We start from the raw sequence: 17,654 nt of genomic DNA on the forward strand, positions 1-17,654 counted from the left end.
ATATTGAAGGAGGTGAAAGAACCAAAGATAGGCCTAAAACAACAAGAGAAGAAGTGGTGAGGAAGGACATGTACATCTTAGAATTGCAATCTTTTATGGCTTTGATAGAACTGATTGGAGATATATGATCCATGTAGCTAACTCCATTTAGTTAAAATAAGGTGGAGTTCTTGTAGAAATTAAAACCATATTAGATCGACCAAATGCTTTAACCGAAACCAAAATGCATATCAAACCCGATAAAAATTGAAATCCGACCGATTGCAACCAAATAAGAAACCAAAAACCTAAATATGAATGTAATTTTTCCATTCATTTCCTTATTTATAGATGCAAAATCGAAATTGGGCCAGACTGAACCTGATAGTAACCTGATTCGAGTGAGATGGAAAGAAAAATACTTACAGAAATCATGTACATAACAAAGAAGAGTGTTTTTCATCCTTCACGCATCTCACTCTCCTTGTCCCTCATTTTATAAATAATGGATAGATAGATGATAGAAGCCGTGTGAAAATAAGAAGTGAGGTGACGTGAGAAGAGTACCACTCTTTGGCTCACCCATGTGCGCCAGCCTTATTAATGTGAAGTAGATCCCAACAATGTTCACACTTTGTGTATTCCATTCTATGCACGCACATCGCTAGTCCTTTGAATGAATAATTCCGAATCGAGGATAGATCCAATTTCGTATCAATTAAAGCTTGTACTTTCATCTCACAACTACTCCACTTGCATGGCTTTTACACTCATCGACCTTTACATCTTCAAACCATTCTGGTTTATCTGCATATACTGATGTGGTGGAACTTTGGCAGACGGTTATCGCTCCTTGATAGATTTTCTCATCAATTGAGGTTCAGTCGGTGGCTCTTGAGAGGGCTGATCCCCTTGTTCACATCACCTATATCAACTCCAGGAGAATAATCTTTGCCATCATCACCATCTGCATCTCCATTGCTTCTGTTGTACATCTCTCCCATCATTATGTATCTTAGTAGGAGAATATAAACAAGATTAATGAGGCCATCAATATGAACAATATGTTGAGGAGAATTCATAGGATTTTTCATTAATTGAAAAGATTAAAATTCCCATCTGAGTATACAACAATGGTGTATTTTTTCCATCTGCTTTCCCTTATTCTTTCTCTGAATCTCTTTTGAGTTTTCTACACTTCTTTTTTATATGCCATTCTTTTCGTTTGGTAGTGTCATGTAATTTCTTTCCTTGATTTCTTTTTGGTTCTTCCTTGGTTTTCTATGGCAAGTATTTCTTGCTAAGGTGAACACTATTTTTCTTCTTGTTTTTCGAACTTCCTATCACTTAACTCACTAAGAGCATCACATCTAGTTTAGAATTATTAAGAGACACCACTAGTAGTTAGGTAATGGACAGAAAAGTGACATGTCTTGTTATTCATCTTCAAATATAATATTCATGGAAGAGAGATCATTCACATAATTTGTGCCTCATTCAAATGTTTTCTAATTGATCTTCCTTTTATGTGCTTTAGGTTCACAAGCTTTCTGATCACAAAAGCTTTACTGATAGTAGGTTTCCATAGTGATATCCCGATATCTTTGAAACTACACGATGAAAAATGATGTCATCCAAAAATTGTCGAATAAATGCAATAGTCTTCCAATCCAATATTCCATTCAACATAAGTCATTATTTTTTTTTTCCTCGTATCACACCTCTATGAGTGCATACAAATATTTTCATAATAACAAGGCTTACAAATCATCTAGTTGTTCCTATTCAAGACAATAATCCATATTGTGGTGCTTCCCTCCATTCTTTACACATCATTTCAAGAACCTCACTCTAATACCACTTGTTGGGAGAAACAAACATTTTTTCACCTACTTCTAGAAGATTCTCTGAAGTTTCTTCACACTATCCCACACAATGGTAGAAGGGTCTAGTGAAAGGACATCTCTACAAATATCTAGACTTCTTACACTTTGTAGAAAGTTCTAAAAACATGAATGGAGATGCATATCGATGACTGAATATGTGTAATATGATAACACTTTTTTTTCACTAAAGATTCAGAGATTTTATTAAAATGAAGAAAAAGAAGAGTACAAATCATTGGAAGAAATTAGATTTAAAAACCCCCACCTTCGGCATGGCCATCAGCAAGGGAAGATAAATCTATTAATACATTAATCGAAATCTTGGCCTTGAATCCGCATCATGAGCAATCTTTGATCTGATATGAGTAGGGAAAAAGACATTTAAACTAGATTCACCTGTCTTTGCTGCTTCTCTAGCTAGGAAATCGGCCACTACGTTTGCTTCTCGAAAATTGTGGGTAATCTTTCAACTAATAGAGGCTATGAAATCCTGACATGATATCCAATCCTAATAAGCATACCAAGGAATGGAATGAGCTTGAACAACCATAGCGACTGCCGCTGAGTCTGATTTTATCTAGAGAGCATTCACGTTCAAATCTTTGGCCAGCATAATGCCTTCAAGCATAGCTTTGAATTTTGCAAAACAATTTGAATGAACTCCCAAAGGTTTTTTGAAAGCTCCCAAGGTGCTGCCCCTGTGATCTCTTAGAACCCCTCCTGCACCCGCTCACCCTGGATTTTCAAGAGAGCAGCCACCTATATTCAGTTTGGTCTAACCACATATTGGCTTACACCAAATCACTTGAAGCATGGAATAATCCTTTTTAGGAAGGGCATTTAGGCCTAATTGGCAGCAACAAAGAAGATCAGAAGGTTGTCTTATCATTCCCTCTAAGACAAAATTCCCATTCTGCACATCACGCTTGATTCTCTTAAATATATTAAAAATAGGCAGAATTTATGGTGCTTGTGTGGTATTTTTATAGTTGGGTATGCATATGTTGTGCATAGTGTGTGACTCTATTGCAATGACGGTGGTATTTAATGGTGGTTCCATTCCATGGTTTGTTAGACAAGATTGGTTCTTCCTCCTTATGTATTTGTCTTCTATTTGATGTATTTGTCTTCTATTTGGTGGAAGTTATCACACTGCTATTGGGAGGTGATGAGGGTATTTCTACCCCACCTCGGCACGGGCAAGGAGCGTCCTGACCAATGCTACACTGACACCTTATCTAGCCGTGCTGACACCTCGGCCCTCCATCAACCCGAGCAGTCACCTCAGCATCTCATCAGCCTGAGCTACCTCCTCGGCACTCCATCAGGCCGTGTTGCTACCTCGGCCCTCCATTAGCCCGAGCTGTCACCTCGGTATCTCATCAACCCATGCTGCAACCTCAGTAGTCCATCAGGCCGTGCTGCCACTTCAGACCGACGTCAACAACAAGGTTCTTAGAAACGTGCTCTCGTTCACTCCTATATTTAAGGAACATAATCCCTATTCACAAGGACAAGACTCTAACCACTACACGTCACCAAAGACAACTACCCTTCACACGATTGGCATTCCGAGATAAGAGGAGAATATTCCCCTGGGATACCCTAGGACCCAGAATATTCTCAGAATCACAGAGCCACTCCCCTCAAGGACTCTACGCCTAAATAGGACTCTACACAAACGTCTCCCATTCTCCCTCCATTAGCAGCCTATAAATATCACGGTAAGCCTCCATCATGGGGCTGGATCACTTCTTTTACTGAAAAAGCTCTCTTGAGCATTTGCTGTGGAAAGATCTAACTTAGGCATCGGAGAGTCCACTGTCGAGTCAGCCCAGCTCTCCCCTGTCCTCTCTTCTGTGCAGGTCGGATGGAGCACCAAGAATTGTAGGGAAGATCATCCAGTCAATTTTTACCGCATCAGATTGGTGCCGTCTGTGGGAACTAGTTACAAAAAGCCGTCTTGGACCAATGCAATTAAGGAGTGAGAAGGTCGTTTCTTTTGCGACAACATGAGTAAGATCTACCAACGAGTTACCACTTGGACGTCCCCATTCCCCACCAATGGTAGAGCAGGAGAATGTGCTAGTAGAGACCCCTCCACGAGGGCCCCATCAAGCTCGGGTTGATGCACAAGTTGCCCCGGGAGAGGGAGATCAGCACGAGCAAAACCCTCAGCTATCTCGCCACGTCCCATCATCCCAGGTAACTCACCCAAATATGGAAGAGCAGATGCAGAGCCTACAGCTGCAGGTGTTAGCGACAAACCCACTAGTATGGGACTTCATACGTCAGTTTGGCTCGGCACTCCCAGTGCCATGTACTAGTTTAGTTCAGCCGCCTAGGCATGTTCCGGGCAGATAACCCAACGACGAATCTCCTGATAATAGTGTCACCCCTCAATCAACAGTTAGGAGGGGGTCAGCCAGAACAACACGCACTGTTCATTTGGTACCAACCCGATCTCCTATCGAGGGGCGCAGGCAAGGCCCCATTCCTATCTAGAATGGGGGAGCTCATCGTTCCGCACATCATCGGAGTCTAGAGACACAGGATGCCCACAGATCCCCACCCCGGGTAGGAAGACGCCAGCTATCGCCTCAAAGATTCACTAGAGGCATGCGCTTGCATGGAGAAGTACGTGAGAACTCCCGGAGCACAACTCGGCAAGATCGACCCCATGGGGGTTAGAACTCGCCCACCAAGCCAATCAGAGGTGCACCACGGCAAGGTCAGGATCGTCCTGGTGGTCACCAAGACCAAAGAAGAAGCCCTATAAGAGGTGAAAGGGCACGTCGCTCCCTGAACCACCAAGCTGAGGCGAGAAGGGATGACCTGGAGAGCCGCATACAGTGTCTCACTGAGCGAGTTGAAGGAATGTAGAGGCAAAGGCACCGGACTGACATATCTGTGACTCCGGCCCATAATGCACTATCCGATGAACTGATAGACGCCAAGGTACCCCCAAAATTTGTGATATCCGTTTTTAATAGATATGATGGCACCACAGATCCCTATGATCATCTTCTGTATTATAGTTCAGCCATGACGATCCATGGTAGGTCAGACGCCATTCTTTGACGAGCCTTCGTAGCCTCATTAAAAGGAGCTACGTAGGTATGGATGTCGAACTTGCGGCCCCGGTCCATCTGCAGCTATGAAGAGCTGACAAGAGCATTCCTCACACAAAATGTGATGAACATGAGGCAGGAAGCAAGAGAGACTATAAGATAGTTCCTTTCTCGATTCACCAAGGCGACACTAGAGATAAAAAAAACCTATCGGAAGGAGTGGCGTATAGCACGTTGTGCAACGGGGTAATGTACCCTAATCCGGTCCAATCTTTGGCCATTGACTTGCCAGAAACAATGCCCGAGCTGTTAAGATGATGCAATCAATACGCAACATGGAGGAAGTCCTGGCCGCCAGAGGGATAGCTGATAGGGGTGATCAGTCGGAGAAGGAGAAGAAAAGGACTCTGAGGCCTAGGGATGATTCTCGCTAGCCAAGAAAGAATAGAACAGATCGGCCGCTTGATATTGATGAACCTGAGCGATATGAACTTGATCGTTCCCGAACAAACCTGCTCTTAGAGATTCAGGATCAGAAGTATTTTCGCTAGCCCAAGCCAATGACGACTAAACCAGAGGAGAGGAACCCCAACCGCTAGTGTCGATACCACCGAGATCATGAGCAGGACACTGAAGATTGCAAGTCTCTGAAAAGGGAAATTGATGAGTTCATCAAGGCTAGATACCTTAACAAGATTCTGAAGTAAAAATATGGAGGGAACTGGCCCTAGCCGAGGAGAGATGATGCAAGGTCGAGCTGTCGAAGGAACCAACCACGGACCAAGCTGACGCGTACGATAACTAGCCAATGGGTCCAGCCATTCTAACAATCATGGCCGGACCCATGACGGAATCAGTCAAAAAATCCAAAGCACACGCGCGGTTTGTATGCATCACGAAATAACCTGTCAAAGCCCTCAGAACGGATCCACTCATTACGTTCTCTGACAAAGATCTGAAAGAGTTGAACTAGCCTCACAACGACGTTGTCATAGTTCAATTAGTGGTGGCCAACCACCCCTTCCACAAGGTCCTAGTGGACACAGGAGCCTCCGTTGACCTCATGTCCTACGAAGCCTTTATAAAACTAGGGCTTGACACTGGGACCCTAAAGCCAGCTCCAGGACCCTTATACGGATTTTCAGGCACACCAACAGAGCTGGAAGGAGTTGTAGACTTGCCCGTAACCATCAGATAGGGAGCTCAGATAGCCACTACGATGGTTTCTTTTATGGTTGCCAAGATCGCCTCACCCTACAATGCAATCCTTAGCGACCTAGTCTCAATGGCCTTAGGGCGATTGTGTCCACTAAGCACATGAAAGTCAAATTCCCCACTAGCAATGAAGTCAGGGAATGCAAGTCCAGCCAGAAGGAATCCCAAGAATGCTATGCCAACTTCATAAAATCTATCAAGAAACCAGGCTCGGGCCTAGCATGTACGGTAGAAATTGTTGATTGCCGAGATGAAAACCTCCTGACTCGAGCCAAGCCAGTGGAACTGCTGCTTACTGTCCCAATCACTGAGGCTGAGCTGTCAAAAATCGTTCAGCTCAGAGCATTGCTGAGCTTCCAGCGCCGCGACGAGATTTTAAACTTCCTCGGTGAAAACTCTGATATTTTGCATGGAAGGCTTCTGATATGCCCGGCATCTCGAGGGCCATAGTCGAGTACAGCCTAGATGTTAACCCTGGCTTCAAGCCTATCCCGCAGAAGCACAGGAACTTCACGACTGAGTGGAACACCATCATCAACGATGAAGTTGACAAACTCCTAGCCGCGGAGTTTGTGAGGGAAGTAAAGTACTGGACCTGGTTAGCCAATGTGGTCATGGTTCCGAAGACCACTAGAAAGTGGAGGATATGCATAAACTACACTGACCTGAATAGGGCCTATCCCAAAGGCTGCTATCCTTTGCCCCAGATTGACTCCCTCATCAACTCAACTGTGGGCCACGAGATGCTGACCTTCATGAACGCATATTCTGGCTATAACCAGATAAAGATGAAGGTGGAAGATGAGGAGAAAACTGCTTTCCTCACCACTCAAGGCAACTACTGCCACACTGCAATAACTTTTGGCATAAAGAATGCCGGAGCCACTTACCAGAGGATGGTGAATACAATGTTTCAAAGCCAGATCAGAAAAAATATGGAAGTTTACGTTGATGATATGCTATTCAAGAGCGCGAAAGGCACTGATCATGTGCTAGATCTGAAGGAGGCCTTCGATGTCCTATGCCAGAACCAGATGAGACTAAATCCAACCAAGTGTGCATTTGGAGTAACCTCTGGGAAATTCCTAGGCTTTCTGGTATCGCAAAGAGGAATAGAGGCAAACCCCTCCAAGATCGAGGCCATTCAAGAAATGCGTCTGCCATGAAACATTCCTAAAGTTTAGAAACTGACAGGGTACCTGGCCGCACTTAACAGATTCTTGTTCCGGGCTGGGGATAGGTGTCTTCCTTTCTTCAAGCTACTAAAAGGAGGAAAAGGTCAACAACAATTTCACTGGACGAAGGAGTGCGAGGCAGCTTTCGATGAAATTAAAGCCTACCTAACCTGGTCCCTCTCTGCTGAGCCGGCCAGAGCCCGGAGAAGAGCTACAACTTTACCTCGCTACCTCCGTGGTAGCCGTTAGCGCAGTCCTCATGAGAGAAGAGGGAAAGACCCAGAGGCTCATCTACTATGTGAGTCATATGCTCCTAGAAGCGGAGATAAGGTACCAGAGAATTGAGAAGTTTGCACTGGCATTGATCGTGACAGCCAGAAAGTTGAGGCCCTACTTCCAAGCACACACCATCGTTGTACTAACTAATCAACCGCTAAGAAAGTCACTTCACAGCCCCAGCGTAGCAGGGCGTATGGTGAGTTGGGCTGTCGAGTTAAGTGAGCATAACATTGAATTCTGATTAAGAAGCGCAATCAAGGGTTAGGCACTAGCTGATTTCTTGGTAGAATGTACACAAACTGAAGGAGCAATAGAGCCTGAGGCCGAGCTGAGCCAAAAGTGGGAACTCTTTGTTGATGGATCCAGCACCACAATAAGGAGCGGCACAGGGCTTGTGCTGTGAAACCCTGAGGAATTCACGATACACTACGCCCTTAGGTTTGCATTCCCCACAACAAATAATGAGGCAGAATATGAATCCCTGATTACGGGAATCAAACTGGAAAAGGCAGTAATGACAGACGACCTGGTTGCACATAGTGACTCCCAATTAATTGTGAACCAAGTCAATGGGCAATACGAAGCCAAAAAAGAGAGAATGGCCAGATGTTTGAAAGAAGTACGTTGTCTGGTGACCAATTTCAACACATTCGCAATGGTGCAAAGCCCGTGGAAAGAAAATGCATTAGCAGATGCCCTCTCCAAACTAGCTATAGTAGAACTCAGGGACTGTGCAAGCTCGGTATATTTTGAAGTACTAGACCAATTTACCTATGAGCAAGAATTGGTGTGCAGCAATATGCAACAATCCAAGCCGAGCTGGATGGACCCCATTGTGGACTATTTATGACGGACATCTCCCAGGAGATTAGATAGAAGCAAGGGCAGTCAAGAGGAGAGCAACCAAATACACCCTCAAAGGTGGAGCACTTTACAAAAGGGAAATATCCTGGCCCCTGCTAAAGTGGCTACCCCCGAACCGAGCTGGAGAGACACTTCGTGAAGTCCACGAAGAAATTTGTGGGGGATATATCGGGGGAAGGGCACTGGCCTACAAGGTGTTGCACTAAAGATTCTACTGGCTAAAAATGCAATAAGATGCAATGAAGTTCGTCTGGCAGTGCTTTAAGTGTCAAGTACACGCCCTGGTACCACACGTCCTAGCTACAGAACTTAGTTCCATGGTCTACCCGATCCCGTTCGTAATGTGGGGAATGGATATCCTAGGTCAGTTCAAGAAAGGAAAGGGTGGTGTCCAATTCTTGATTATCGCTATTGATTACTTCACCAAATGGGTGTAGGCATGTTCCCTAGCCAAAATCATTGAACAGGCAATGGAGAAGTTCGTGAGGGACAACGTCATATACCGCTATGGTGTCCAAAAGGTACTGATCATAGATAATAGTTGACAATTCAACAATCGAAAATTTAGGCTCTTCAGCAGTAACTTTAACATTGATTTTTGTAACACTGTTGTAGCGCACCCGCAATCGAACAGCCAGGTAGAAAAACCCAACCGCATACTTCTAGATGGAATAAAGAATAGACTGGACCGGGAGAAGAAAAACTGAGCAGACCAACTACTCAGTGTACTTTGGGCATATCGCACCTCAGCTTGGACCCCCACAAAGGAGACGCCATTTTGATTGGCATACGGGATCGAAGCGTTAACCCCAATGGAGTGACCCAAGCCTCATTCTGATCAAAAGTGTTCGAAGCTTCACAGAACGAAGCGGGGCTCCAAGCAAACATCGACTTTATAGACCAAGTTCAGGAAGAAGCACTTATGTGAAATGAAACCTTCAAGCAAAAAGTCCGACAGTATCACAACCGAAAGGTCAAACCATGGGGATTCATAGTTGGAGACCTGGTCCTCAGGAAAGTAGTTGCAGCGGACCCAAGAAGTGAAGGCAAGCTAAGCGCGAACTGGGAAGGCTTGTACATAGTCTCCAAAGTGGTGTGCCTCGGTACTTATCACTTGCAGACTCAGGGGGGTACAGCTATACCAAAGGCATGGAATGTTGAAAATCTCAAAAACTTTTACCAGTAGATAATTTTATCAGTAGATCGCATTGAAATCCCATCAATTGGGTGATACTCTTGTAGATTTTATATTGTCAGCATCTTAGCTTCTATGTCTCAGTTATTCAATTTTATTCACAGAGCGGAATATATTCTATTTCGAAGCAATGTATTCGTCCCAAGTGCATATCACACATCAATATACTATGAAGCTTCTCCCAAATATCTGGTTGTTCTAAGGAAACAAGGACCTTAACATCTAAGGCACTAAGACCGAGCTCAAGCTCGGCACAACCAAGACCAGACCCTAGTTTGGTGACTCAAAGACCTTAACACCTAAGGCACTAAGATCGAGCTCCAGCTCGGCAACATCTAAGATCGAGCTCAAGCCCGACAGCATCTCAGACCGAGCTTAAGCTCGGTAGCATCTAAGATCGAGCTCAAGCCCGACAACGTCTAAGATCGAGCTCAAGCTCGGCACTACCTAGACCAGACCCTAGTTTGGAGACTCAAAGACCTTAACATCTAAGGCATGAAGACTGAGCTCTAGCTCGGCAGCATCTAAGACCGAGCTCATGCTCGGCACTACCCATACCAGACCCTAGTTTGGTGACTCAAAGACCTTAACATCTAAGACATGAAGATCGAGCTCCAGCTCAGTAGCATCTAAGACCGAGCTCCAGCTCGGTAGCATTTGAGACCGAGCTCAAGCTCGGCAGCATCTAAGACTGAGCTCAAGCCCGACAGCATCTAAGACCGAGCTCAAGCTTGGCACTACCAAGACCAGACCCTAGTTTGGTGACTCAAAAACCTTAACATCTAAGGCATGAAGACCGAGCTCCAGCTCAGCACTGCCAAGACCAAACCCTAGTTTGGTGACTCAAAGACCTTAACATCTAAGGCATGAAGACTGAGCTTCAGCTCAGCAACATCTAAGACCAAGCTCAAGGTTGACAACATCTAAGACCGAGCTACAACTCGGTAGCATCTAAGACCAGACCCTAGTTTGGTGACTCAAAGACCTTAACATCCAAAGCATCTAAGACCAAGCTCCAGCTCGGCAGCATCTAAGATCAAGCTCTAGCCCGGCACTACTGAAGACCATACCTTAGTTCGACAGCTCAAGACCTTAACATCTAAGGCATGAAAAAACTTCAGCTCGGCACTATCAATTCCAAATCCAGATTGGGCATACTTGCACTGTGGTCTAGGTCTAGGCATGATGCTACGCCATATTAAGACAAACAAGACCGAATTAAGTTCAATTAAATAATAGAACTACCTTACAGAAATTGAAGAAACACAATGAGTGAAGAAAAAATATTTTTCCATTGATGAAGGAGGGAAGAAACCCTCAAAAGTTACATCAAACCACAAATGGGATTTTTACAAAAAAAAAAAAAAAGGGGAGAGAAAGAAGAGAAGGAAGAAGGTTACATTGCTCCCGCAAAAAATAAATCTCTACAAGAAGCACAACATCAGTACTGCAGAAACCAGGGGGCTGGATCAGGAGGAAGCGAGGTGGTTCACTTGGTGGCTTTAGGATTGACTTGGGTCACCTCGTCACTGACGTCGCCCTGACCAAAGAGCTGTACAGAGGGAGCGGGGCGGGAGCGCACTGCTCATACTCAGAGAGATCGTAATCAGGCATCTTGCCAAGGACGAACTATATGGCGTCTTCTGAGTCGGCCTAAAATGAGGAGACATTAACGTCAACTAGCCATTTCTGTCACCTCTCAACAGTGACCTCATCATTCGAGGCTAGCTTAGCCTGAAATTTCTTCTCCAGCTTAGAAATCCGAGCTGAGTGTTCAACTTCTTTCTTCTTGCTGGCTTCCTGAGCCTTGGCTAGCTCACTTTGGAGTGCGTCCTTCTCCTTGACAAGGCCGCTGTTGATCTTGAGCTGCTTAGCCACCTCACACTCCAGCTCGCCAGCCCTCTCCTCATGGTCTCTCTCCCTCTGCTCTTCAGATCAAGCCTTTCTCTTCTCACTCTCCAGTTGACCCGTGGCCATCTAAAGCTCCCCCTATAGGCATTTTACCTCGTCCTCCAACTTGCTACGAGCAACGGCCATGTTCTCGAACCGACTGGTAGCCTCCACCGCATAAGCGAAACCCTGCATTCATCTAATGGAGCCATGAATACTAGGAACTCAAATAAGCACAAAAGGTAGGAGGCAGGAAATACTTACATCACCCATCCAGGCGTAGACCTCCTCTGAGAAGTCGATATCTAACAACTTCCTCACACGGGCAACCTCCTTCTTGGGACGGTTGCGGTGGCACCACACCCGAGCTGCAACAGGGTCCAGAACGGTGTCGTTCTCCAGCAGTTCCACCTAAGGGTCCGTCAGTTGCTTCCCTGTTTGAGCCATCTTGGGAGAGTTACCGCGCTACCCCTTGTCCATGGGTGAGCGCCTCCTTTTCTAGCCGTCGGCCCTAGCTCCAGCTTGGTCAGGCGTGCCAATCTGCCAAGGTGCCTTCTCTCTAAGGCCAGCTGGCTCCTTCCCTTTCAGAGAGCTCGGAGCCTTGTGTCGAGCTGAATATTGGACTGGAGGGGGCATCTCCTTCCCTTGCTTGCCTCTGATAATCAGGGGACAGGACTTATTACCTGCGCCAGGGGGAGGAGAGACCTTGGCGCCTAGGTTGATCGCCACGGCCTTGCCCTTGTCACTGGCCTTTTTAGCAGCCTGCTCAGTCGCCTCTTTCTTCCTCGCCTCCGCTGCCGCCATAGCCAGGGCCTTATTATCTACTTTGACATTAACCACTGCAAGACAAGAAAGAGCCGAGTTGCGTCAGTAATGGAAACAAGTTAAAACTGCAGAAAAACAAACCGAGTTGAACCACCATAATCGGACTCGATGGGACCCACACCAAGGACTTCGCTTAGCTCAAACTCTTAGAGGAAGTCTTCATCTTGCAACATGCGAACATCCACAGCCTCCCCACCCAAACACATCTGATATGTTTAGAGGTCAGTTGGGGAGAGCTTGGGTGCTCGGTTCAGCACAGAGAGGGTGGGCTTGACCCAGCTGCTCTTGAAGGGGTTCCCCTCCATCGCCACGTAGAAGTACCTCTCCTTCCACTTCTTCACTGAGGAAGACATGTTGAGGAATATCTTCAGGTCACTGTAAGGACCATCCCTCTCCCTCTTGGTGAAGTAGTACCACCCTAAGGTGTGCCTCTTCACCAAGAACATCTTCCTGAATAGGTCCAGCATCGCAGTCTGACCCAGCTTCAAGACAAACACCTCAAAGTCAAGAACAGTCCACCATGAGTTTGGAGTCAGCTGGCTGGGAGCAAGGCACCAATGCTCCAGGACCGAGTTGACTAGCTCAGGCACAGGAATCCTCAGGCCGCTCCAGAAGGCTACATCGTAGAGGGCAACCTCATCCCCAAAGGCGTCCACTCGTTCGTTCTCATCTGGGACGCGCATTACCACATAATCTGGGATGTCGTATCAGTTCCGGATCAGGTCCAGTACCTTAGGCGTCAGGATGCTTAGGGTATTCATCGTAGTTTTCTTCTCTCCAGAGGAGAAGGCAAAGCCTTCCCCCTCGAACTCTGCCTGGCCAACCTCAGGGACTTTGGCACCCGAGGGGCCCACACCAGAAGTGCCTACTACCACGGCACTGGGGGCTGAGCTAAGGCAATCGAGCCAGCTTCAACCCTTGTCGGGACGATCTTAGGTGAGACCACCTCCACAGACTCAGAGCCCGGGTTGCTGCCCGAGCCTGAGCTACCGTCATAACTGGAGCTGTCGTCAGAGCCCTGACTGCTGGAAGTGTCGTCACTAGAGGACGAAGGATAGGAATGGGGCACTCAGGGTGATCTTTCCTAGGCCTCACGATCGTCAAGGGAGTCTGGTTGGGAGAGTTCGGATCACGCGCAGATGCCATGTTGGGATCTCTGGGGCTAGTACTAGAGTACGTGGAGGACTGAGCAAAAGATTGACGAGTCACAACCATTATTGTACTTACTTGTTGCAGGACGAACTGGTAAGGACGAGAGAGAAGGAGCATTGTTCACGACACTGGGCTGCTATGAAATTATGTGAAAGTCCACACTGAAGATAGGAGCGAGTTGAGCTGACTATATCACGAGATTGAATAACAAGACTTCTGAAAAAAATGTACCCTATTTATAGGAGAAAGCGGTGGAGAATGAACGACTGGATCTTGTTGGGAACAACGACGAATAGGAGCGGTCTCTTCTCCTGCCCAAGGTGAAATAACGGCTCCAAGACACATGGCGCATCGAGTGCATTTCATGCTGAGAGAACGGCACACGAACGAAAAAGTCAACAAAACTTAATGCTCTATCTGTCCGAGCAGAACGGCTAGAGCAGGGGCTAGTGATGAGGGTATTTGTCCCCCACCTCGGCACGGGCAAGGAGCGTCCTGACCAATGCTACATTGATACCTTATCTAGCGGTACTGACACCTCGTCCCTCCATCAAGCCATGTTGCCACCTCGGCATCTCATTAGCTTGAGCTACCTCCTCGACACTCCATCAGGCCGTGCTACCACCTCGGCCCTCTATCAGCCCGAGCTGTCACCTCAACATCTCATCAGCCTGTGCTACAACCTCGACACTCCATCAAGCCGTGCTGCCACCTCAGCTCGACGTCAACAACAAGGTTCCCAGAAATGTGCTCTTGTCCACTCCTACATTCAAGGAATATAATCCCTATTCACAAGGATAGGACTCTATCCACTACACGTCACTAGAGACATCTACTCTTCACACGATTGGCATCTCCGAGATAAGAAGAGAATATTCCCCTAGGATACCCTAGGACCCAGAATATTCCTAGAATCACAGAGCCACTCCCCTCAAGGACTTTACGCCTAAACATGACTCTACACAAACGTCTCCCATTCTCCCTCCATCAGCAGCCTATAAATATCACGGTAAGCCTCCATCATGGGGATGGATCACTTCTTTTACTGAAAAAGCACTCTTGAGCATCTACTGTGGAAAGATCTAACTTAGGCATCGGAGAGTCCACTGTCAGGTCAGCCCGGCTCTCCCCTATCCTCTCTTCTGTGCAAGTGGGCTGGAGCACTAGGAACTGCAAGGAAGATCATCCAGTCAATTTTTGCCGCATCAGGAGGCAAATCTGTTTGCATATTACGTCGCTAAATCGGCTGCAAAAAATGATTCATCTTTTACTGTGCTACTATTACCCTCTCAATTACTAATGAGCTTTTGATTGATACAGAATGTAGACTGAGATTCTGTATCTCAAGTGATAAATTTTGATTGCAGGTTATGCCCCTATTGATGGCAATACCGTAAGTGGGGTGTTTCAACTTTGCTTTGTCTATTTGAATTTTGATTGGGTTGTATTTATCTTCTCTTTATATCTTGTATTCTCTTATGTTCTCATTTTTAATACATATGACCTTTTAGCCCAAAAAAAAAAGAGTAAAAGATATTAGATGGTAATATTGTGCACAACTAACATTTAATCCCAATTCATTTCCAACAATTGAAAGTCCAACACTTGTGGGTTGAATCGGACTTAACGGTTGTGGTTATGGCATTAGGGGTGGATAAATCCCATGGTGTGTTGATTACGATTGGCACTATTTGCGGCCATTTTTAGATGGTATCCAATGAAAGATATCTCATTGTTTCAGAGAAGTGAATCCAATTGCGGATTATCTTGCGAAGCAAGCTGCTAGATCTGGATCTTCTGCCACATCTCCTGCTCTCCCTAGTTCAATTCAAGATGCACTCAGGGTGGATGCAGAAAGAAGAGCTAAATTTCGTTTCATATATTTTTTTTCTTTGGTGAAGTAGTGGATCGCCTCCCCTGCTGATGGCCATGCTGAAAGTGGGGAAATGATTTTGAGTTTTCCCCCTTCTCTATCTATTCAGTAACTGGCTTTATTGGAAAACTTGCTTGTACATCCTTTTTTTTTCTCCTTTTCATTCTCTTTTTAATATAATGATCCTTTTAGCGGGAAAAAAAATCAGTTCATTTCCATTGTTAGAAGGGAAATAATCACTTTAAAATGTCCTTATATTGCCTCTGCAAAAAGCGTGGTAATTTGATCATTCAAAGGCAGAGAAAAGGTAGGTGAGATAATGTGATACTCAATATAACAAGGGGCCCCTTATAACAGTCATGATTCTAACTTAAGTTTTTGCTCTGAAGTTTCATAGTATGATTTAGTCAAAACTGTTTTCCTTCCTCACTTTCATCATATGCTATATATTTGATATTTTACCTTAGCAAGGAGCTCGAAAAGCTAAGGAACCCTACCGAAACATTACCCTGTAGACAATTTCTCATTTATAGAGAGAGAGAGAGAGAGAGAGAGAGAGAGAGAGAGAGAGAGAGAGAGAGAGAGAGAGAGAGAGAGAGAGGGAGAGAGAGAGCATCTTCCCATTATAATCAGAGGCTTTGAGAGAAGACAGGAATGAAAGTATTAAAAAATTAAAAAAAAAAAAAGAAGAAGAAGAAGAAGAAGAAGAAGGTAATATGAGCCTTGCCTTTTGCCATGCAAAACAATCTCTAAAATCTCCAAATGAAAGGAAAAGGGATGAAGAACTTTCAGTCGAAATCTAAGTCCTTTGTCCCTTTGAAAAATCCACACATGCCACATCTTAGTTTCCTTTTCACAGTGCAATAAGCAGTACCAGTTTCCCTCCAAAACTACCCTTCACACAAACTTAAAGACAAACCATCAGCTGAAAGCCAAAGTAGCTGACTCTTTGTATGAGCTCAAAAGCTGCCCTTAACCTGTAATTTCGTTTTCAGATGGATAACCGACAAAAAATCTTAGAAAAAAAACAAATGGTTCCTCTTTTTTGCATAAGATGTTGAGAGATGAGAAGAGAACCCCTTACCCCCCCCCCCCCTCTCTCTCTCTCTCTCTCTCTCTCTCTCTCTCTCTCTTTTGTCAGAGTTGTTTTGGTTTATCCGTTTGAGAACGGCATGTCACGGCATTGTCTCTGGAACTTCTACTCTCACTACTCAAAAGATCTTAAAACTCATCATCCTGATACCGATTGATCCAAGGATCCAAGCGCTGCTGCTGTGTCCCTCTCCCCCCGTAGCCACTACGACCCCAACTCAGTGACTCATCATCTGCTCCTCCCCCCGATGCTGATGCCGACAAATCCATCCCATGTCCCAACGGAGCTCCAATGCAAGTGTAATTTTGATTTGGGTTTCTGTTGTTGTTGTTGCTGGGCAAGACATGGCCGACGACATAGTCGTTCAAGGGATGAGAAGGAGGTGGTGGTGGTGGTCGGTACTGCTGCGAGGGAAAGGAAACAAAACGAGAAGAACTGTAGAGATATGGCTGAGGATGATGAGGTGGAGATGGTGGTGGTGGTGGTGGTGGTGGTTGTGGTGGTAAGATTGATGATGATGATGATGAACCAGGAAATATTCTTGTTTGGTAAACTGGTCTGAAGGGCATAGATGGGATTTGTTGCCCACTACACATTTGAAGATCTCTGAACCTGTTGGTTTCCTCAATGCAAGAAAGAAAGAACAACAAGGAAAGAAACTGAAAACATTGAAGCTGATCCATCCTTGAAAGAATGTTACAATTTACAACAAAGGTTTTGTTAACTTAAGCTATTAATTTCTATACTTGGGCTTCAGTCACTGTAGATTTGGTGAAATCAAGAAGGAGATACCTCCTTTTTTTTACCAAATCTGTTAACTGGCCTTCCTTGTTTATCTCAAAAAGTTTTTCAAAGAGCATTGAAATTTGAAACTACCGACCTAAATCCAGTGAAAATAAAGGGGTAATTAGCAGACGTGAATGTTGTTTGGTTGTTACATACCCTAAATGGGGGACCCCCTGGGCGGCTAGGGTTTCGTTACTGAACACCAGCTGACGAGCTCGATTCAATGTCTCTGTCTCCCTCTCTGAAACCAAAAAAAATCATATCAAATCAAATCAAAACCCACCAAGAATTTCAGCAACAACTTTTTCTTAGAAAAGAGAAAAAGGTTTTTTTTTTTTTTTTTTTTTGAGTTATGGGTTAGAGAGAGAGAG

General features: G+C 45.2%; 1 protein-coding gene across 1 annotated transcript in view; it reads right to left on the bottom strand.

Moving 5' to 3' along the window:
• Positions 1-16,132: 16,132 nt before the first annotated feature.
• Positions 16,133-17,654, bottom strand: part of LOC122072118 (zinc finger protein JAGGED-like) — a 2,493-nt gene continuing 971 nt past the window's right edge. The window contains exons 4-5 of the mRNA XM_042636673.1: positions 17,440-17,524; positions 16,133-17,109 (exon numbers count right to left, since the gene is read on the bottom strand). Of these exons, the coding sequence (XP_042492607.1) occupies positions 16,626-17,109; positions 17,440-17,524 (569 nt within the window). The 3' untranslated portion in view covers positions 16,133-16,625. The remainder of the gene's footprint in view (positions 17,110-17,439; positions 17,525-17,654) is intronic.

This window comes from Macadamia integrifolia, chromosome 2 (assembly GCF_013358625.1).
Source record: "Macadamia integrifolia cultivar HAES 741 chromosome 2, SCU_Mint_v3, whole genome shotgun sequence".
Classification (NCBI taxonomy): domain Eukaryota; kingdom Viridiplantae; phylum Streptophyta; class Magnoliopsida; order Proteales; family Proteaceae; genus Macadamia; species Macadamia integrifolia.